Source organism: Melanerpes formicivorus, unplaced genomic scaffold (genome assembly GCF_026170545.1).
Source record: "Melanerpes formicivorus ecotype bairdi unplaced genomic scaffold, bMelFor1.0.p_v2 SCAF_81, whole genome shotgun sequence".
Taxonomy (NCBI): domain Eukaryota; kingdom Metazoa; phylum Chordata; class Aves; order Piciformes; family Picidae; genus Melanerpes; species Melanerpes formicivorus.
This window is the reverse complement of record NW_027142433.1, coordinates 847,819-866,725: the sequence shown is the minus strand read 5'-3', so window position 1 is coordinate 866,725 and position 18,907 is coordinate 847,819. Positions and strand designations below refer to the sequence as shown.

The 18,907-nt window shown below is 59.7% G+C and overlaps 1 protein-coding gene across 8 annotated transcripts in view; it reads left to right on the top strand.

Annotated features, from left to right (window-relative positions):
* Positions 1 to 240: 240 nt before the first annotated feature.
* The window catches only part of PDE4DIP (phosphodiesterase 4D interacting protein), a 31,178-nt gene continuing 12,511 nt past the window's right edge, over positions 241 to 18,907 (top strand). For 3 of the 8 annotated variants that reach the window (XM_068164543.1, XM_068164544.1, XM_068164541.1), the window contains exons 1-15: positions 4,242 to 5,778; positions 9,390 to 9,497; positions 11,169 to 11,288; positions 11,949 to 12,041; positions 12,139 to 12,354; positions 12,775 to 12,933; positions 13,306 to 13,419; positions 13,652 to 13,789; positions 14,067 to 14,246; positions 14,504 to 14,698; positions 15,832 to 15,975; positions 17,271 to 17,349; positions 17,871 to 17,959; positions 18,133 to 18,249; positions 18,652 to 18,789. In XM_068164543.1, coding sequence (XP_068020644.1) covers positions 4,651 to 5,778; positions 9,390 to 9,497; positions 11,169 to 11,288; positions 11,949 to 12,041; positions 12,139 to 12,354; positions 12,775 to 12,933; positions 13,306 to 13,419; positions 13,652 to 13,789; positions 14,067 to 14,246; positions 14,504 to 14,698; positions 15,832 to 15,975; positions 17,271 to 17,349; positions 17,871 to 17,959; positions 18,133 to 18,249; positions 18,652 to 18,789 — 3,018 coding nt within the window. In that variant the 5' untranslated portion in view covers positions 4,242 to 4,650. Of the gene's footprint in view, positions 263 to 485; positions 659 to 1,075; positions 1,187 to 1,649; positions 1,727 to 2,503; positions 2,628 to 2,699; positions 2,855 to 3,128; positions 3,247 to 4,241; positions 5,779 to 9,389; positions 9,498 to 11,168; positions 11,289 to 11,948; positions 12,042 to 12,138; positions 12,355 to 12,774; positions 12,934 to 13,305; positions 13,420 to 13,651; positions 13,790 to 14,066; positions 14,247 to 14,503; positions 14,699 to 15,831; positions 15,976 to 17,270; positions 17,350 to 17,870; positions 17,960 to 18,132; positions 18,250 to 18,651; positions 18,790 to 18,907 lie in introns of those variants that run through there. The other 5 variants (XM_068164542.1, XM_068164546.1, XM_068164545.1 and 2 more) reach the window with 3 other exon arrangements.

Here is an 18,907-nt window from a genome sequence, read left to right as displayed (position 1 = left end):
GCTCAGGTGGCCCTGGCGGGGCTGCTAATGCCTCTAAAGTGCGCCTCCGGGGGCACAACCATCTGCACGGCCCCTGGGGCCCTGTGTCTGAGCACTTAGAGCAGATGCCTGCGGGAGCACACACGCTGACATCCCCGCACACGCAGGGCCCCCGCTGTGCCCCTGGGGCTGCCATACACGACATGGCCTTGTGCTCCTCTCCACAGGGACCCCTGCAGCAGCGGCGGCCCAGCCGTGCTCCCCGGAGCCAGCTGCATGGCGGGTAAGACACCCCGAGAGCCTCCCGGGACCCCAATAGGTTCTGGTCCCTGGCCAGGGTGATGTGCTGGTGCTTAGCCCCCCAGCAGCATGCATTAACCCCAGGGGACAGCCAGCTGCTCCCCGGGCCCCGAGGCGTCCCGGGGTCCCTCCCGGTGACATCTCGGAGGCGGGAGGTGCGTGGAGCTTCGCTCTTCTCAATGCTGCTCCCCCTCGCTCTCTCCCAGCTTCCCAAGACAATCTGTGGGGTGAGGGTGATGAAGACCCTGTGTCGGCCAGGCCAGGAGGGTCCCATGGCCCCCGCGGAGCTCACGCTGGCCCCCTTGCACAAACTTGTCTGCTCCGGGACCTGGAGATGGGTCCCCTTGCCCAGTCGCAGACCCTGCGGGATTTCGAGCAGGTGAGGACCCCCTCCATGGCACCCCCAGCAGCACTGGGTGTTTGCAGGACGTGTGTCAGACTCCCTGGGTGCCCCAGCGGGGTGCAGAAGGCAGGAGGGGGGCGTGGGGCAGGCGGCGCTGGGACAGGGAGTGGGGGCTCTCCCCCCCGGGCACCGCGCTCCCCCTCGCCGCCCTCCCGGCTGAGGCGTGCGGGGGCTGCCGGGGCTCGGGTTTCACCGCCCGCCCGGCCCTGCTCCGGCGATTCCTCAAATAGCTGCGAGGGGCGAGAAAAAAAAGGAAAGGGGCCGCGTCGGGGCCGGCGAGGGAGCTGCGGCACGGGCGGGGAGCGTGTGGCCAGCGGCACCATGTGAGGGGTGCCGGGATGCGCCCCCCATGGAGCGCCGGCCATGGCTAACGGGTACCGCACGCTCTCCCAGCACCTCAACGACCTCAAGAAGGAGAATTTCAGCCTCAAGCTCCGCATCTACTTCCTGGAAGAGCGCGTCCAGCAGAAGGGCGAGGGCAGCCGGGAGGATGTCTACCGGCGGGTGAGCGCCCGCGGGACACAGAGAAGGGTGCCCGGTGGGGATTTCTTTCCCAGGGCTCTCCCTTTGTTGGGGGGAGCATGGGACCACGGGAGTGCCACCGATGGGGATGCCAAGGAGGGCATCAGGCACGGCTCTGGTGCTGGGGGAGCTGCTGTGCAGGAGTTTACCGGTTGCTGCCTTTGACAGGAGTGGAAAGGGAGTCGGGGGAGGGAGTTCCCAGCCCAGTGGGGTGCCTGGAGTGGGTGGCAGTGCCTGTTTGGGTGCAGACAGATAGAATGGGTACACACCATCCCAGTGCTGGTGGGCTAACATACCACCTGTGCCACCCAGTGCCAGGAGCGCCCAAAGCCCTGCTGTGAGCTGGGAGATCTCATGCCACCTCTGATGCATTCCGGTGGGCAGTGTTGCTGGGGGGTCTGGGCAAGCATGAGGGCATCCTTCCCACCTCCCTCCTGCCCCGCAGAACATCGAGCTTAAGGTGGAAGTGGAGAGCCTGAAGCGGGAGCTGCAGGAGAAGCAACGAGCCCTGGATAACAAATGGTGAGTGGGGCTTGCCCAGCCTCTCGCCACGGGGCGAAGCGGGCACCTGCACACCCTGTGCAACACTTGCTTGGGCACAGGGGATGGAGTTGTCTGCCTGCAGCCTGCCCACAGCAGGCAGCAGAGGGATTTGCAGTGGGGATGGGCACCTGCAGGGCTCCTCTTACAGCCCTGGTGCCAGCCAAAAATAAAGGGCAGCACCTGTTTGGTGGGGGAGGGCAGTGCTGTGCCCAGGGCTCATGGCATGGGTGTCCCACAGCAGGGCACCACTGGGCAAAGGGGCTAGGGACACAACAGCCAGGGAGGCATTGGTTTGGGGAGTGTATGGGGACTGCTTTGGTGGTTCAGAACCTGAGAAGGACCTGGTGCCATCGGGGATCCATGTCCCCAGGGCAGCATTGCTGTGACGTTACAGTATGCCTGGCACAGGGGTCCTGCAGAAACAGCACCCATGGCATGGGGGAAACTGGGCTGGGGCCACCCAGGGTGGCGTGGCTCTACAGCCCAGCTGGTTTAAGGTGGGGGCAGGCCACCTCAAAGGGAGGCCTTGCTGTGCCATGCTGTGCCACACCGTGCCCTGCCAAGCCGTACCATGCCATGTGCCATGCCATACACCATGCCATGCTGTGGTGTGCTGTGCCATGGCACGCAGTGCCATTCCACATCATGTGAGATGCAATACCCTACTGTGGCACGTTGTGCTGTGCCATGCTGTGCTGCGCCACACCATGCTGTCGTGCTATGCCATACCGTGCCGTGTGGTGCTGTGCCTGGCAGGGTGGCTGCAGGGAACCAGGCTGCCCACAGCCAGGCAGCTCTCCTGCAGCAGTATGAGGAGCGGCAGCAGGAGTCAGAGCATGTCTACAAGCTCCTGGAGAATAAGATCCAGCTCCTGCAGGAGGTGAGCTTAGGGCAGTGGGGGTTGAGGAGGGCTGGGCACTGGTGCCTGTGTGCTCACCTCCTCTGTGTGCAGGAGGCCAGGCTGGCACGGAATGAGGCCGAGCAGGCCACAGCGCTGGCCAGGGCCGAGGCAGAACGGTGCCAGGAATTGGCAGGGAAGCTGAAGGAAGCTGCAAGGATGAAGAAGGAGGACAGGAACGATGACAACTGCACTGCTGTGGCCCAGAGGTGAGTGACCAGGACCTGTCCTCTCTATGCTGCTAGCCTGTGCCCTATGCTGGTCCTTGGGGGCTACCAATGGGCTTGTGCTGTGTGGGGCTGTGGGCATCCAGGGTGGTGGTAGGCTCACCTTAAGGGGAGAAAGCTGGGCTGTTGTGGGAAGGGACACCAGCTTGGAGGCTGCTCTGGCCTGTCCCAGAGATTGCCCCCCTGCAGCTGTCCCCACTGCCATCCCGAGTCCATCCCAGTGCCTGAGCATCCCCTGCCCTTCCCTCCCTCTCAGGAGAATTGAGGAGCTGACCCAAGAGCTGGCTGCCAGCAAGCAGCTGGTGGAAACTCTGTCAGCTGAGAAGTGTGACCTGCAGCAGCGCCTGGAAGAGCCCCTAGCCACCGGGCTGCAGGTGGGTGGGCGAGCGTGTGGGGAGTCCAGCCTGCCACCCCGGGGAGCTGCACCCGCACAGCTCCGCTACCATTTGTCACCCCTGTCCCCTTCTGGGGCTGCGGCCACGGCTGCGTCACATCCAGCCTGGCGGCACTGGGTGTTTGCACAGCTGCGCCGTGGGGCTGGGGTGGGAGCATGGGCACCGGGGGGACCTGGTGAGCGATACTGAGGGGGAGGCCACCAGCCTGTGCAGTCCTTCTGGGGATGTTGGTGCCGCCTGCACCCATCTGCCATTTAAATCCCAGGTCTTAAAATACCTCCAGCAGCCTGGCACTGTGCCAGGCGAGATTCTGGGGCTGTGAGGGATCAGAGCAGCATGTTCCTGGCAGCTGCGTGGCTCTACCCATGCAGAGTGTTGGCAGCCCAGAGCTGTTCCCGGCAGCCTTGGGCCATCAGTGTGTCGGTCTGGGTGGGGAACTCGGCTGTGTGCCCGCTGGGTGGCACGAGGTGCAGTGCAGGTACTGGAAGGTGTGTGGGTGCTGGTGACCTTTGCTTCAGGGACATACCCCTGCAGCACTGCCTGCTGAGGCTGAGCACTGGGACCGGCATTGAGAGTGAGACATGGCACGGTCACGGGTGCGGGACTTTGTCGGTAGGGGTGGGCACAGGACCTGGGTATTGGCACTGGCTTTGGGACTGGAATGTAGTGCTGGCACCGGGGCGAGGTCCTGGTACTGGCAACAGGCATTGCCTGCGAGCAGCACTCGTGGGAGGCGCCGCATTGGGGCTGCCTCTGGCTCCGGCCCTACGCTGCCACCGTCGCCGTCGCCGGCACTGCGCCAGTTTCCCGGAGCCGGGGCCGCGCCGCGACCGGCAGTGCGCATGCGCGGTTCCCGCCACGACGACTACGAGTCCCGGCAGGCACCGCGGCTATGCGCATGCGTGAAGAGCCGGCGGCCGCCGCCATCTTGAAATCTGAGCCAGAAGCCGGACGCCGCCGTGGCAGGAGCATCCTCAGCAGCGCGCGGCGGCGGGGCCTGGAGGGTAGGGGGCGGCCCGGGGTGAGGGGCAGCCCCGGGCACGGAGCGCAGCGGCGAGAGAGGGGACAGCCTCGGAGTTGCGGCAGCTGTAAGGAGAGCCCGGCAGCGAAGCGGGGGCAGCCCGGCAGCGAAGCGGGGGCAGCCCGGCCGCTGGGGCGAGAGGTGCAGGCGATGCTGCGCGGGGGGATGCGCCTGTAGCGCCCGCGGTCCGCTCTGGCACCCTCCCCAGGCGCGGTGCCGCCCGGTGGCGTGAGACATGTCCGCGGGCTCGGGGCTCGAGGGAGCCGTGCCCTGGGAGCTGTGCTGAGTGAGCGTCAGAGGAGGCCTCGGGAAGCTCTCTGGAGAAGCCCCTGACTCGGTTTGGGTGCCGGTGGGGAGGGAGGATGAAGGAGACCTGCCGGATCTGCGCCCGAGAGCTGTGCGGCAACCAGCGGCGATGGATCTTCCACACGGCGGCCAAGCTGAACCTGCAGGTGCTGCTGTCCCACGTCCTGGGTAGGGAGCTGTGCCGCGATGGCAGGTCCGAGTTCGCCTGCAGCAAGTGCGCCTTCATGCTGGACCGCATCTACAGGTTCGACACCGTCATCGCCCGCATCGAGGCCCTCTCCATCGAGCGCCTGCAGAAGCTGCTGCTGGAGAAGGACCGCCTCAAGTTCTGCATCGCCAGCATGTACCGCAGGAACAACGACGACTCCGGCTCGGACGACAGAGCCGGGGACGGCACCGTGGACCTCTCCAGCCTGCCCGACGTGCGGTACGCTGCCCTTCTCCAGGAGGACTTTGCCTATTCTGGGTATGAGTATTGGACCGAGCAGGAGGAGCACGGCTTGGAGCCGCACAGCTGCCACGCTCCGGAGGGAGCCAGCGGCCGCCCGCGGCGCTGCCGGGGCTGTGCCGCGCTGCGGGTGGCTGATGCTGACTACGAAGCCATTTGCAAAGTGCCGCGGAAGGTGGCCAGGAGCATCTCCTGCGGCTTGTCCAGCCGGTGGTCAGTCAGCATGGGCAACGAGGAGTCGTCCGTGTGCGACCTGACGGAGTCTGCCGCTGCCAGAGCGCCAGTGGACGGGGAGAGCATGGAGGAAGGCACGCCCGTGTCCTCCGTGGAGTCCCTGGACACCACTGTGGAGACAAGCCCTCCCCAGCAGAAAGAGGAAGATGGAGAGAAGGGAGTGAAAGGGAATGGGAAGTGTGATGACTTTACAGAGGACCGCATGACCCCAAGCTCTTCCCTGAGCGGAACCAGGCTGGAGCTGGCCCTCAGCTTGATCAAGAGTTTGGACTACAAACCCCTTCGGAGCCCCCGAGGCAGCAGGCTGCCTGTTCCTGTCAAGTCCAGCTTGCCTCCTCGCAGGCTCAGCCATGACTTGGCAGATGGCAGTGCCGGTCCCGCCTTCCTGAACGCAGACAGAAAATCCTTTTCCAGAGCTCCCTTGGGTCTTTCCCTGGAGCTTTCTGAGCTGCAGGAGCTGTGGGATGACCTGTGTGAGGATTATGTGCCGCTGCGGGTACAGGTAGAGGTCACAGTGACAGCGCTCGATCGAGCGGCGTCCCTGTGGCTCCACACGGAGCCCACTGGGGATTCTTCTCTGCTGAGATAATAGAGGCAGCCACGTGTCGCTGAGCCCAGGGCTAAGAATAGGCAGCTCGGTCCTTTTTAGGTGTGCTGCCTCCCTCCTCTGTCACTCTCCTGTCTCCTATTTCCTCCTTGTGTTCTGGGAAATTAACCTTCCCCCCCCTCCGTCAGTTCTCCCTGTCAGCGCAGCCTGCTGGCTGGGTCGAGGCTCTTTGCGTGCTTTGCGGGTTTTCTGCTGAGGGAACACCGCTTTCCCTCCAGCTTTCCCTGGAAGAAGTCAGCGTGACTTCCATCCACAGCCCACGGGAGCGGCTGGAGCCTGCGGGCGTGTTTCGCAGCGTGTTCGCTGTGTGGCTGCGCGGTGGCTGGCTGTCGGGGGTGGCTGGCTGTCGGGAGCGCCTGCCGCCGCAGCCCTGCCCCTGCCGCCCGGCGCCTGCAGCCGGCCCGGCCCGCAGCTCTCTGCGGGCGGCTGTGGCGCATGCCCGCCGGGAAGGTGTTTTCCCTGCCGGTGGATTTGTGCCAGAGGATGACTTTAGGGTTGGTATTCTAGATAATTGGTTTATTTTCTCATCCTTTGAAAAGATTCATCAATTAGTGGCAGGTGTTGCTGAGAGGTGATGAAAGCTCCTGCCTTCACAGGGCTTCCTGGTGCTGTTATCTGCCCTGATCGCTGTCCTCACCTAGCTCCGGATTGCCTCTGTTTTGCCGGCTCTAATGAGGTCTTCATTACTGTGCAGTCAAAGAGCTGATCTTGTAGCTCCTTCTCTGCTTTCCTCCGCGAATAGAAGGCCTCAATCAGCTTCAATTCAGGAATACCCATGTCAGCCTAATTGCATTCCCATTAGCAGCCCTAAGTGCTGTCTAATGCCCTGGGTGGCCCGAGGGATTAGGAAAACGCTTGTTTATTACCACGGCAACGGTGGCTGTGCTGAGCTACGCTTGCTCTTGAGCCCGGGCTGCTCGCTGCCCATCCGCCGGGGCCTTTCCCCGGCCGCCTTTCCCCGGGCAGCCTGCTCGAGCAGTGGTGCCGGGGGTTGTGTAGGAGCGCTGCGCCGGCAGCCCCGAGCTGCAGATGCGGCGCAGGGCGTGGGTGGAGGCGCTCCTCCTGCAGCCTGTGGCGCTCCTCCTGCAGCCTGTGGCGCTCGCTGCTGCTGCTCGGTGCCGGGGCTGTGTCTGCGGCACAAAAGGAGGCTTTCCCCTAAGAGAGGTGGCGCAGCCCACGTGGCATGCCGGCAGCTTGGCTTTGTGTCGCACACTGCCATCCTCCCCTGGGAGCTGGGTGTGAGGAGTTTCCCCAGCCTCTGCCACCTGACTGCCCCGGCAGGAGTTCACCCTGCAGGGTTTCTTGCTGCCTGTTTGTTGCCCTGGCAGCTGCAGGTGTGGTTCTGGCTGCAGGCTCTGGCGGAAGGGGGACAGGGCTTTACTCTTTGGGTGGCTGTGGCAGCACAAGTGAGGCGTCTGATGCGGCTGACAGACCAACTAAACCTTGAGTAAATGGTTTCTCTTTCCCCTTGTGCAAGAAGCACTCCTCCTGCCCAGCGATTCAGCTGCATGAATGCCTTCCTGACAGGGATTTGTAGGCTGGGTGGGACCACAGCTCCCTCGCTGCTCTGGGGAGACTGCACTTCACATCTCCTCCTGTAAGCTACAGTGACCAAGAGCAGCCCGGTGTCAGGGTGTGTGACCTCGTGGGCATTTTCTGGAGCCAGCAATCCTCTCTCCCTTCCCCAGCAGAGCTCCAGGCCAGTGCCACCAAACCAAGGCTTTGTCAGCTCTCGCAGCTGCCCTGCTGGCAGCCAGTCCTCCTCGCTCTCCTAGGCAGATGTGAGCTCGGCAGGCTTAGCTAACACAGTGATTGTAGTGTCTTAAAGAAGTGCTGTGTCTGGGGTGGTTCTGTCTCAGGAGTGTGCTGACACTGCCCTGGGGAGAGCTTGGCAGTCAGAGGCTGCTGTGGGAGAGCTGTGCTGCTGCCATGGCTGTGCTGCAGCAGCGCCAGGGAGCAGTCTGTGCTCTGGCACTTTGGACTCTGGAGCTGGCTCTGCCTTTCCCCTCCCTGCTCTTAGCTCCTTGCAGGCTTTCTGCTTATTTTCCTCTGTGCAGGTTGTCAGCAAAAAGGTGTCCTGCCCCTCTTTATTTTCCCCTTTTGTTTTCTTTTCCTCACCCTGGTTTCAAAACAGCTGCTTGTGACAGGTTCCAGCAGCTCTCCCTGTCTGATCCAAAGCCTTTGGGCTGGACAAAGGTGAAGTGACTTGCTGTGACTGTTCAGCTCTTCACTAAAATCTTATCAACCCACTAAGGTGGGGGGAAGCATTGCTTCTGTATGGAAGCTTCTGTGTGTGACAGGCCAAGCACAGGCCTGGGGGAGTTGCCCTGTGCTGGCTGCCTTTCCCAGGGACAGCAGCTCTGTGGCTGCTGAGGATGAGGATTCAGCCTGACAGGGCTAATCCCAGCTGGCTGCTGTTCTCTCAGTGCTGTGCTGCCTGGAGCTGGTGCTCCTGTGTGTGCTCTGCAAAGCTCTGCCTTGTTCTCATACCCTCTGTGCTGCAGCCCTGCACTTGCCAGGGCTCCCACTGAATGCTGACACCAGCACAATCCATTTGGGATCACTGATGGTGTTCAGGAACACTTTCTGAGTCCTGTGGGGGCTGGGCTGGATGGCTGGGCTCAAGTGCTGCTCTAAGGAGTTAACAAGTCGCTAGGGGGGAAGTAGCAAAGCAGTAGGAAGGGAGGACAAGGGATCAGTGTGTGCTCAGGGAGCAGGGGCTGGCAGGCCACCCATCAGAAAGCAGGCTGATCCACTCTCCAGAAAGGGCTGTGTGTCAGGAAGCTGATCTCAGCTGTGGCACTGAAGTTGCCATGGTTTGTGGAGCTGCAGGGCACTGTGCTCAGTGTGGGTGCTGGAGCAGGGGGAGCTGTGAGGCAGAGCCCAGAGAGTCACAGGCAGAGGGGTGCAGGGCAGGCAGCAACTGCTGCATCGTGACAGGAGGAAGGGACTGAAGGCTTTGGGTTTAAGACAAGAAGCTTGGCAGAGCATGGGAAAGAGGATTTTGGTTCAGTGCTGGTTTTGCAGCTTTTTGAAGCTGCCAGCAAGGCACATGGGAGGGAGGGCAGTCACAGCATGGCAGGGCTTGAGAGGGAGGGCAGTCACAGCATGGTAGGGCTTGGGAGGGAGGGCAGTCACAGCATGGTAGGGCTTGGGAGGGACCTCAAAAGATACCAGGTCCAACCCCCAGGCTGCAGCTTCAGGGATGTGACTTTGGTGTGGGGAGCAGATCCACCATCAGCCCACAGATGGTGGCTGGAGCCACTGGAGGTGCTGGTTTCACGGTGCAGGAGTGAGAGGAAGGGCAGCAGGCCATTCCTGGCAGGTCAGGCAGAGAGCTGCCAGGTGCCAGCCTGCCACACAGGTGAAGGGAGGCACAGGTAGCATGGGGCAACAAAGCAACATGGGGCAAGTTTAAACCCATGCTGCAAGGTCTGTGAGGGCTGGCAGCTAAATCAAAGGAGCCAGTGCAGGACTGGAGCCATTTCTCTCCTGTTTTCCCCCAGACTCTGCAAGCTGAACGTCCTCAGCGGGCTCCAGGTGACCCTGCCGTGTCTGATCAGCGTGCTGCAGAGCTGCAGGGCCAGCTCCAGCAGCTGGAGGCTGCCAACAAGGTACTCATGAGCAGCAGGTTCAGTGCCTGATGAGTCTGATGCAGGCAGTGTGGGCAGGTGCCCCCAGGCCTGGCCAGGGGCAGGCCCCTGGAGCTCTCCTCCAGCGAGGCTGTGCACTGCTGCCTGATGCTCAGGGCTGCTGTCTGCCAGCTGCAGCTGAAAGCATTTCCTCCTTCCTGCAGCTGGGCTGTGCACATTCTCATGGTTTGCTTTTGCAGACCATGATTTTGGAAGAGCTTCCCACTTGCCTGCTGAGGCTTCTGGGAGCTGCTGAAGAGATGCACAGGGCTGTTTCCCTGTCTCTTGGACTTGCATGAGCTGAGCTTGGCTCAGGGGAGAAGGGCACCGAGGGGCCTGCCTTTGGAGGCATCTGCTGCCTTTTGGGTTGGTGTTTTCCCCCAGGCAGTAAGGGAGATCAGTGCTGGGAGGGGTCCTGTTTTCACTTCAGTTTAGAGGCATCTGAGTTGTCTTGAGGCAGGTCAGGTTTAACATGTTCTTGGGTATGCTCTTGAGCTCAGCAGTAAATGATACCCTCTGGAAAGGCAGTGGTCAAATGGGAAAAAACCTGCTGGGCTGGGATCTTTCTTTAAACCTGGGGACAGCTGGTGGAGCTGCCTGCATCATGAAAGATCATAAAGAAGCCCAAGGCCCAGAAAATGCAGTTGGATCTGTTTAACCAGGTCAGGGGGAGTGCCTCTTGGAGAAGAGATAACCTGACAGGTGTGCAAACTACTGAGCAGTAAGAGGAAGTGAGGTGGCAGCACCAGCTCCTTAAGAAGCAGGTTTGAGTAAGCCTGGAGGGAGCTGAGAGCAGCAGAGCTGAAGAGCAGCAGCAGGCAGCATGTGCAGAAATGCTGAGCAGCAGCTGCTAAAGTACACAGCATGCCCTGGGCCATGCAGGTGCAAGCAGAGAGCTCTCCTGAAACTCTTAGAGGTGGTAGTCTCTTTGGGGTGACAGTGGCAGAGGCCAAAGTTGCTCAGCCATGGGGAGCTGTGGGGCATTCCACTGTGCTTTGCAGTGTGCTGGTGGCAGCCTAGCCCTGCCCAGGCTCTCTGGTTTTTTGCTGCAGGCTGAACTGGAGGCTACAGGCAGCACTGAGCTGATCAGCTAGGGGTTACCCAGGCCAAGAGCAAGTGGATGACCCACGGAGGCAGGGAGAGGAGGGGCTGGAAGACTGTAAAGGGGCAGCTGCAATGCTCTGGAGCACTCCAGAAGCCAAGGGGACAGCTTCTAGAGCGTGTAGCTTCTCCATGTGGATGGTGGAAACCCCTTTTTTTGTAGGCATCTCTTGAGAGGGTTTCAGGCTGCAAGAGCTTCTTGTTTCTGTGCCCTGAGGAGGAAAGTGATAGGAGCTGGGTGAGCTGCTGGGCAGGCAGAGCAAGCCTCCTCTGAGAATGTGAAAAGCAACATGATATGTGAACCCAAGCCTGGGACCTCCACCCTGCACAAGGGCTGTGTTGGAGGGGTCAGAAGCACTGCAGCAGGCCTGGGGGGCACCGAAGGGCTTTTCCCCACCTGTCCCCACTCAGCTCAAACAGTGCTTACAGGCTCAGGGGGCAGCCAGGTGAACACCTGGGCTGTACAGACTTGAGTGAGGAGTGGCAAGAATCCCGAGGGTGTTTGTGTAAGGCATTAGGCAGATTGAAAGCCCAACATGTTTCTGTCTTCAGTTGTTGCAGGATAAGCTGGATGAATTGAATTTTGAATTGCAGTCTGCCCAAGACACATCACAGAGGCAGGGTCACACGATCCAGAGCCTGAACGAGGCCCTGAAGAGCAAAGAGAGCAAGGTGAGAGTTCTGGGGGGACAGGCTGCTGCTCACCACGGGAGGAAAGGCTGTTTGTCCTGCTGGCAGTGTCTGGAAGTGGCCTCTGAGCATTGCTGGGCACCCTGGGTCTCACTGCAGTTCCTGCAGAGCCTTTGCCTCCATGCACTGCTGGTGTCCAGAGGAGGGCAGCGAGGCTGGGGAGGGTCTGGAGCACAGCCCTGGGAGGAGAGGCTGAGGGAGCTGGGGTTGCTTAGCCTGGAGAGGAGGAGGCTCAGGGGAGACCTTCTTGCTCTCTCCAACTCCCTGAAAGGAGGTTGCAGCCAGGTGGGGGTTGGTCTCTTCTCCCAGGCAAGCAGCACCTGAACAAGAGGACACAGTCTCAAGCTGTGCCAGGGGAGGTTTAGGCTGGAGGTGAGGAGAAAGTTCTTCCCAGAGAGAGTGATTGGCCACTGGGATGTGCTGCCCAGGGAGGTGGTGGAGTCCCTGCCCCTGGAGGTGTTCAAGAGGGGACTGGCTGTGGCACTTGGAGCCATGGGTTAGTTGTCAGGAGGTGTTAGGTGACAGCTTGGACTGGATGATCTGTGACTCTGTGTGTGTGTGGCCTAGGCCATGCTGCAGGCCCAGGCTGGGGGGCTCTGTGCTGGGGTTGCTGATGGCTGGGCTTTGTGTTTTGGCTCCCAGGCAGAGGAGCTGTACCAGATCATCGAGGGGCAGAATGAGACAGTGGCCAAGCTGCAGGACATGGTACACAGGAGCCAGCTGGGGCAGCTGCAGGTATGTCCCTGGAGCACCTCAAGTACAGAAGGCTTTGTCCTGTAGGGATCCTGGGTTTAAAATCCTGTGTTTTTTTTCTGCTTCTCACTCTTGTTAGGTGTCAGAGAGTCCACTCTCACCCCAGGAGCAGCAAATGTCACTGCTGGATCTTCAGAACACACTTTTCTGCACCAAGCTGGAGGTACAGAAGCTGAAAAGAGCTCAGGGCCAGAAAGAGCATCAACTGGCTGAAGCCAGGAGAGCAGCCCAGCTCTTGGAGACCATGATGCATGAGGAGGAGCAGCAGAAAGAGGCAGCCTGGAAGCACAACCAGGTACTTCACTCTCATTTACCCTTTCTGCCTGTGCCCCTTGCCAGGGGGAATTCTCCAGGCTCTTTAGCTCCCTGCCTGAGGATTTAGAATCAGCAAAGGCTCTTGGTGAGTGGATGTGTTGTCACTGCTGTGTTTGGGGCTGGTGCAAGTATCCCATCTGCTTTTGCAGTGTCACAGAGGCCATGCCTGCTGCTGCACAGGTTAGCTGTGCCTCACTGCACAGGGGCTTGGTGGATGGTTAGACACCCCAGGGAGTACAACAGACTCAGACTTCCTCCCCATGGATGTGATGTGAAAGCTGCAGTATTGCAGGCACCTTTGGCTGTCCCCACAGCCCTTGTTGCCCTTGGCTTGTTCAGCCTGGCTGCTGCTTCCAGCCTGTGAGGACTGGCTGCCAGAGTCCCTGCCTTTCCCTCACAGGAGCTGCGTGCTGTGGTACAGCAGCTGCAGGCAGAGCTGCAGGACAAGGCTCAGCAGCTCCAGACTGTGGAGTGGGAGAAATGCTGTGAGCTGCAGGCCCAGGAGCAGAGAGTTCAGCGTTTGAGTCATCACTTGGCTCGCAAGGAGCAGCTCCTGCAGGTGAGATGCAGAATTGCTCAAGCTGAGCACGAAGGAGCCAGGGCCTCTGCTTCTCCTTTGGCATTTGGTGATGCAAAAGTCAGTCTGTAACCTCCATGTGTGCCCTTTGGGAAAAGGGGAGGGAGGGATTAGCTTCTGGGCTCTTAAGATGAGGAAAGAGGTGCAGGTACCTGAGTACCTCAGCCCACAGCAGTGCCTGGTGAACTCTGGCTGGCACTGGTCAACCAGCCCTGGCTGCTGAGGCTCTACCAGCCTTTAACGTGGGAGTAGAGCCAGAGCAGGGTGTAGGTAGTTAGCCCTGATTCTGCTGTGGCACTCCCTGGGGGTTCTGGGCTGAGAGCTGTGCTGGAGGGGTCTTTGTGGGGTCCCTAGGAAGCGAGGGAGCTTCTGCAGTGCCAGCAGAGCTTGGACAAGAGCCCTGCAGCCCTGACTGCCATGTTGGAGAAACTGCAGCAGCGAGTCAGCGACAGGGACGCTGCGCTGGAGGTGAGCACAGTCCCTTTGTGATGTCTCGTCTGACCCTGGGGCTTAGCCTTTGGGCTGCCCGCAGCGGTGCGGCGGCAGGCTGCCCCCGGAGGCCAGCGCCTCTGCTGCAAGCTCCTCATGGCCCAGCCTTCCAGAGGAGTCCTCTGAAAGGAAGTGCTGAGATGCCCCCCCGGGGGGCGAGGGGCTGCAGAGCCTTAGCACTCCTCTGTGAGCTGTCTCTCCCTCGCCCCAGCGAGCAGTGGATGAGAGGTTCTGTGCCCTGGAGAGGAAGGAGCAGGAGCTGCAGCAGCTGCGCCTCTCGGTCAGGGAGCGCGGGAGCGACCTGGAGAGGCTGCGCAGCCTCCTGTCCAGCAACGAGGCCACCATCCACGTGAGTGCTGCTGCTGGGCCTGGGGCTCCGGCCTGGCTGGGGCTGGTCACTGGGGGGAGCAGCTGCAGGCTGCTGGCCTTCCCCTGGCCCTGTGCCTGGGGTAAGTTCTGGGGTCAGTGGTGTTTCTGGGCTGGGTGCAGAGCTGAGCGTGGTGTCTGGGGAGGACAGGGGTGAATCTCTGTGACTCCACCAGCAGGAGAGACTGGGATTTCCAGTTGTGCCTAATGCAGGGTAAAGTCTCTGTCCCTGGCTGAGCTGTTTCTCTTGTGGTCCACAGAGCCTGGAGACCCTCCTGAAAGCCAAAACCCTGGAACTGGAGCAGGTGTCAGCAACCTGCCAAAACCTCCGCTGGCTCAAGGAGCAGATTGAGGCCAAGTCCTGCAGCAGGCAGAAGGAGCAGGAGGGGATCATCCAGCAGCTGCAGACCTGCCTGCATGACAGGAACAAAGAAGTGGAGGTGAGGCCTTAGCTTGGCTTCCTGAGTGTTCATCTGGTTTGGCTGCAGGCAGAGCATCTTGACCTCTGGCCTCTGAGTGGGGCCCATGAGGCTGTGCCCAGAGCTTTGAGGCTGGCTGCTTTTGGCACCTCAATATCTCTGCTTGCTGAGGCCCACTGCTGTCTCTGCTACACCCAGGCTGAAGGGCTGTTTGTCCTTGAGCAGCAAATGCTTTGATGGCAACACTCTGTCTGCATCTCCTCTTCCTCCTTGTTCAGGAGCTGACAGCAACTCTGCTGTGCAAGCTGGGCCCAGGCCAGAGTGAGGTGGCAGAGGAGCTGTGCCTGCGCCTCCAGCACAAGGAGAGGATGCTGCAGGACCTCCTCAGCGACAGGAACCAGCAGAGCATGGAGCATGGTGCTGAAATCCAGGAGCTTCTGCAGGCCCTGAGCACCAAGGAGCAGCAGAGCAGAGTGAGTTGTGTGCAGTGCTGCAGCAGGGAGCCTGGGCTGGGTGGCTCTGCCTGGATTAACAAGGAAGGTGAGCTCTGGCTGCTGGTGGTGTAGGCTGCAGGACCTGCTGAAGGGTGAAGAACCACTTTCTAGGTTGGTCTCCATCCATCCCATGGGAGCAGTTATGGAGCAGCAGCTCCTAGAATCAGAATTGGTTTGGTTGGAAAAGAGCTTGGGATCAATTCCAGCTGCCAGCCCAGCACCACCATGGCCAGTAAGCCCCACCCTGATGTGCCAGGCCTGTGTGGTTTCTGAATGCTTCTGGGGCTGGGGGCTTCACCACCTCCTTGGGCAGCCTGCTCCAGTACCTGACCACTCCTTCAGCAGAGAAGGTTTTCCTAACATCTAAACCTTCCCTGGCACAACTTGAGGCCATTTCCTCTGGTCCAGCTGCTTGATACTAGTGAGAAGAGACCAACACCCACCTCACTACAACCTCCTTTCAGGTAGTTGTAGGGAGCACCTCTACACCTCCTGAGGTGTCAGGTCCCTGTTGGGAGGTGGACTGGGCAGAGTTTGTGTGTGGTGGGGAAGGAGATGCAGATCCTCCTGCACATCCATGCTCCTAGGCATGGAAGGGTTGTGAGGGGGATGGTGCTTCATGTGGATGCTAGCAGAGCAGAAAGGAAGACTGAGCTGCTTCCTCTGTGGCACAGAAGTCTGAGGAAGCTCTGCTCATTGCCTCTTAACTTAGCCAGTAGTCAGACTCGTGCAGTCTTGGCCATGTGAGGGCCACTGACTGAGCTGCAGTGCCTCCTCTGGCTCCTCTTGTGCAGTGGGGGAGGAAAAGCCCAAGCACTGCCTCCTCTTCCTCTGTCCTTCTCCTGTCCCGAATGGGAAGTGAGAAACTGAGGAGCTTATTCCTCTGTAGGTAGACAAGCTGAGGCTTGCTGCAGCCACCTGGCAAGCAGGGATGGGAGGGCTGCAGCGGAGTCACTGCCAGCAGCTGGCCCCAGGCCACTTTGAGGACACTTCCAGTCCCAAGCGGCAGAGGAACATTGAAATGGTTTCCCTTAGTCTCTGGGGAAGGTGAGGGACAGGGATCCTGCCCCTGGTAACAGCCTTGCCTTCCCCTCTTTCTCCTGCTCCCTCAGGTGGCAGCTGAGAAGATGGCTCAAGCTCTGGCTGAGAGGAGCTGCGAGCTGCAGCTGCTGCGCCAGCAGGCGCGGGGCACGGAGCCTCCGGGGACCCGGGCGCCGGGCGGCAGGCTGCTGAAGCAGGACAGACAGCCCCTGCAAGTAAGAGCCACGCACTGTGCTGCTCTGCCTGGGGCCTCCAGGCTCCAGAGAGCTGATTGCCCCAGAAGGAAATGGGAGAGAGCAGAGCACCACAGAGAATGTTAGCAATGGAAATGGGATTAAGGAAGAGACTTGTTACAGGAGGAGGAGAAGAAACTGAAGAGCAGAAATGCTGCCTGGATGTCCTGATCTTGATCCCACCAGCCTTTGTCACTCACTGTCTCCTTTGGTTCTGATCAGGCAGCATTTGAGTCCTCAGGGCACAGGGGAATATGAAAGCAATTCACCCTCTGACCTTCCAGCATTGACCCAGTCCTTCCTCGGGCTGGGCTGCCTTGCTGTATTGTAATCCCCTCCCTGACACTGTCACATTCTGGAGGGGACAAGAGAGCTAATTTTAGGTCCCACTAATTCTTGGCAGAGCCTCCTGGCTGTTTGCTGTCTCTTCCACAGTTGGGGTTGGTATTTTTAAAGCAGCTTTGCTAAAAACCCCTCTGAGGCTGACCACAGCTCCAGGGCTGCCCAGGCCAGCTCCTGCCTCAGCAGCTGTCGGTGCTGTGTCGCTGAGCTGACAGCTCAGATGTTTTCCAGCAGCTGGAAACAGGTTGCTCCTTTCTATTCCCAGGATCAAAGCAAGCCCTGGAGACTCCCAGGGATGTGTATATGGACCAAGCTCTGCCTTTTGCTTCCTGCATGGTCCTCTGAGCCACATCCTTGGATGGAGATTTAGATCTCTGTGGAGTCTCAGTTAAGAGATGAGCTTGCTGCAGCTCAGTGCAATCCCTTTAATCTGTTCATGAAGACAGTCACTGCCAGCACCCTCCCCCAGTGCCAAGCAAGATCAGGCCAGTGTCCTTGTGCCCACATCTGCCTCTTCCAGGCTCAGTGCAATTGCTTGTCCCCACTGCCTGGCTCCATCCTCTTCATTGGTTTCTCACATTTCAGAGACTCAACAAAGCAGGCAGCAGCTTTGCTGCAGGCATAGAAGGCACTGGGCTGGAAGGGAACTCAAGAGCTCATCTAGTCCAATTCCCTTGCAGTAAGCAGGAACATCTTCACCTAGATCAAGCTGCTCAGAGTCCTGCCAAGTTTCACCTTGAATGTCTCCAGGGCCTCCACCACCTCCCTGGGCAACCTGTTCCAGTGTTCCATCCAGCTCATAGTGAAGAGTTTCTTCCTCATGTCCAATCTAAGGCCACTCTGCTCTAGTTTCAAACTAGTGCCTGGAGCTCTGGGGCAGCTGCAAGTGCTAGGTTCCCCACAAAGATGTGAACTTGGAGCCTTTGTGTTTTCAGGAGGTTCTCCAAAGAGCTGGTGGGGCTACAGCCATTTCTGAACCCCCCCAAGGGGACAGCAGCTGCAGGACAGAGGGAGGTGAGTGGGATGACAGCTTGTTTCAGGGTCCCCAAACCTAACCAGAGCTTTTTACTGGGGGGGAGCTATGGTCACATGGAGCTGTGAGAGAGTGAGGAGTTATGAGCAGGAGTAAGTATTCTGAACTAAAGCTGTGCCTCCCCTTTGGGTGATGGTTTCAGTGGCTGGGAGCATAGGAAAGAGAGAGGCTGGTGTTGGGTGTGAGGTGAGGTACTGCTACTGGAGAGCTGATCCTGTCTGCTGAGGGCTGTGGAATTTATGGCTCAGGTTGGGCTGAGGCAAGGACAGCTGGCTTGGGTTTTGCCTTGGGATGAGCTTTGCCAGGGAGAGCAGGCCCAGGATGATTGCTGCTGCTTTGTGCTGCTGTGTAAGGATGCAGCAGGGCAGGAGAGTGCTCCCTTAGAGGCGGTGTGATGGGGAGCACAGGCACTGTGGACCTGTCTTGCCAGAGAGGGATTGTGGTGGTGCTGGGAGCAGGGCTGCTGTGCTGTGTTCCTGCAGTAACTAAGCTGTCTTTGCAGTTACCATGTCAGCAGCAGAACTGGAGAAGGATCTTGTTAATGCCAAAGAGGAGCTGGAGCTAATGGCAAAGAAGGAAAGGGAAAGCAGGGTGAGCTTGGAGCCTGTGCTGATCTCCCTTGCTTTGAGGAGCCATTGGGCTGCCCCTCACTGGAGGTTTTGGACTCCCCTGTTGTGAGGGTACTCCCAGGGAGGGAGATGGGCCCAGCTTGCAGGGGGAATTTGCTCTCTGAAGTCTCTCATGAATTTCTTGTCCCTCCCCAGCGGGAGCTCACCGCTCTCCAGTCTGTCATAGCCACACAGGAGGAAGAGCTGCAGGTGCAGGCCTCAGATATAGAGTCCTTGACCAGGACCATCCAGATCAAAGAGGATCTCATCAAGGTGAGGTGCTGTGCTGCATCACTTCTGCCTGGGAAGGCTTTCCCCACATCCTCAGGGTAAGGTGGCTGGCTGCCCCTGGGTGGTATTGCTGCTGGTTGCCTACAGCCCACTGTTACTTTGGCTGTAAGGCAGAGGCCCCAAGCCTCAGGAGTGTCATCATTTGGCCTGTGCTTCTTGTCTGCCAAGCCCTTCCCTAAACACAGTGCATTGTTCCCCTTCTCAGTCCTTGCTCCAGGCTGCTGCCTGTGCCTGCTGCGCTCTGGGTGTGTTGGAATTTCTCTTGGGAGAGCGGAGTCCTTCCACGCGCTGCAGGCTCCTGACAGTTGCGTTCTAATCAGGAGCATCCAGCTGTCCTTATTACCCATCCCTTCCTCACTGAGCTCTCCACCTGCTGGTTTGCAGGATCTGCAGATGCAGCTGGTGGATCCTGAGGAGATTCCAGCCATGGAGAGGCTGACCCAGGAGGTGCTGGTGCTGCGGGAGAAGGTGGCCGTAGCGGAGGCACACGGGCAGGAGGCTGCTGGACACAGAAGGCAGCAGGTAGTGTGCCAGCCAGCCTTGGGGGTGTTCTTCTCTCTCTTGGTGCTCAGGTCCAAGGCCTTCTTCTCAGGCCTAGAGTATGCTGAGGTGTGCTTGTTCTTGGGAGCTGGCTGTGTAC